At 36.7% G+C, this 1,598-nt stretch overlaps 2 protein-coding genes across 2 annotated transcripts in view; one reads left to right on the top strand and one right to left on the bottom strand.

Annotated features, from left to right (window-relative positions):
* The window catches only part of LOC101503075 (uncharacterized), a 2,708-nt gene extending 2,457 nt beyond the window's left edge, over nt 1-251 (top strand). Inside the window, exon 3 of the mRNA XM_027334692.2 lies at nt 81-251. Coding sequence (XP_027190493.2) covers nt 81-251 — 171 coding nt within the window. The remainder of the gene's footprint in view (nt 1-80) is intronic.
* A 502-nt stretch (nt 252-753) lies between these two features.
* Nucleotides 754-1,243, bottom strand: LOC140920484 (uncharacterized). Its single transcript, XM_073368765.1, has 2 exons — nt 1,211-1,243; nt 754-1,098 (listed from the first exon to the last, which is right to left on the bottom strand). Exons 1-2 carry the CDS (start codon nt 1,241-1,243, stop codon nt 754-756), a joined length of 378 nt encoding a protein of 125 aa, XP_073224866.1.
* Nucleotides 1,244-1,598: the final 355 nt, after the last annotated feature.

Below are 1,598 nucleotides of genomic sequence, written 5' to 3'. Positions count from 1 at the left end.
ATTAATGCTTAATGTTGTTAAATTAATGTTAAAAAATTTATTATTCAGATAAATTAATTTGTAACATTTTTTTTATTCAGATCAAATTGAAGTCTGATTGTCCTTTGCCACCTACGTCACAAAAATGGAAAGACTTTTGTAGTGACACAACAAAGAGTTGGGAAGTAGCTTATGCATCACGTATGAAGCATTGGGAACGCATTGATCCATCATTTATCAATTCATCTTGTATTTCATTAAATGAAGATTAGAATATGTTGTGTATCACTGTTTATGGATTATTATAATATCTTGTTTTATCATTTTCAGTATCTTTTATTATGAATTAACTTAAAATAAATGCGGATTAACATAACACATAACACAATAATCACAAAATATCACATAATCACTAAACATATCACATAATCCCAAAATATCTCAAATTACAGTACATAACACATAACACAAAATATATCAAATTACTAAACATCGTACATAAGACATAACTCACTTAAAATCTCATGAATTTCACTAAACGGCTCTACCAAATTAATGCCTCTACGTACAAGCTCAGCTGTTCTACGATCTCGGTCAGGATGATGGATGGTCAGAGGATGTACCCGCATGTGCAGTAGACCGAGGAATGATCAGAGGATGTGACACAGACATGTACCATGGATAATAGTCCTTAGTGACCTCTCCAGGAAAACTCGCAACATGATATAGCCTCCAAAACACCGATACAGATGACTGCATAGTAGTCTGCCACACTCAATCTATATTGGCGGGCCTGAGAGGAACATCAGGCGAGATGCACTGAATACGACCAAATTGTCGAAGACATCGCTCCGACAAATATGGGACTGAGACTCCACCACATCGAAGATAACCAGAGAACACCGAAATATCTTCAAACGGATGATTAGCTCGATCATCATCATATGGTGTAAACACTACATCCTCAAGCAACAAAGCATCAAGTCTCTGCCGATAGGTCACTAATCCACCTTCAACAGCATGTTTTGCAATCCACCTACATGCTCTTGGAAGATGTGCAGGAACCGCACCTCTATCGCCCCGCTTACAGATCCTAGGGAAGTGTTCGTAGATCCAGCACTGCAACATAAGTAACATAATACAACTTAATTTAAATACATAAGTAAAATAATACAACTTAATAAATAAAATAATTAAATAAATGGATATACCTATAAAAGGGTCATGTAACCTCCCAACTGTCGAGTGTCGTGGACAGCCCCATCTCCCATGTTATCATAAAGGAAAATCAATGCCACGGCAGCCCACGAATAGTGTCTTCAACGATCTAAATCAATAAATAAACTAATGTATATCGCCTCAACACGCGTATGCGTTTTATCGGCGAAAATTGTGTTGCCAACTAAATGCAATAGATACGTTCTAGCCGCACACTCAAACTGGTTAGTTTGAATGAGACGACTATATGAGTCACGCAACCACTGCAATCTATATTGGGCACATTTATTAAAATTAATCTCAGCTAGAGATTCCTCTCAAGTTGCACCTAAGTTCTCATGTGCAGCTCTCGCAGCATTATTAGTGTTCATATTCACAGGTGCATCAAAAAATTTACCATT

This window comes from Cicer arietinum, chromosome 5, assembly GCF_000331145.2.
Source record: "Cicer arietinum cultivar CDC Frontier isolate Library 1 chromosome 5, Cicar.CDCFrontier_v2.0, whole genome shotgun sequence".
Classification (NCBI taxonomy): Eukaryota; Viridiplantae; Streptophyta; class Magnoliopsida; order Fabales; family Fabaceae; genus Cicer; species Cicer arietinum.
The sequence above is the reverse complement of the archived record's forward strand: the minus strand, read 5'-3'. Positions and strand labels throughout refer to the sequence as shown.

Excerpts from the sequence above, each read along its gene's own strand:
- LOC140920484 (XM_073368765.1), bottom strand. The coding sequence starts at position 1,243 with ATGGGGCTGTCCACGACACTCGACAGTTGGGAG. Across the intron at positions 1,099-1,210 it reads CGACACTCGACAGTTGGGAG|TGCTGGATCTACGAACACTT; the intron begins GTTACATGACCC and ends CTTATGTTGCAG.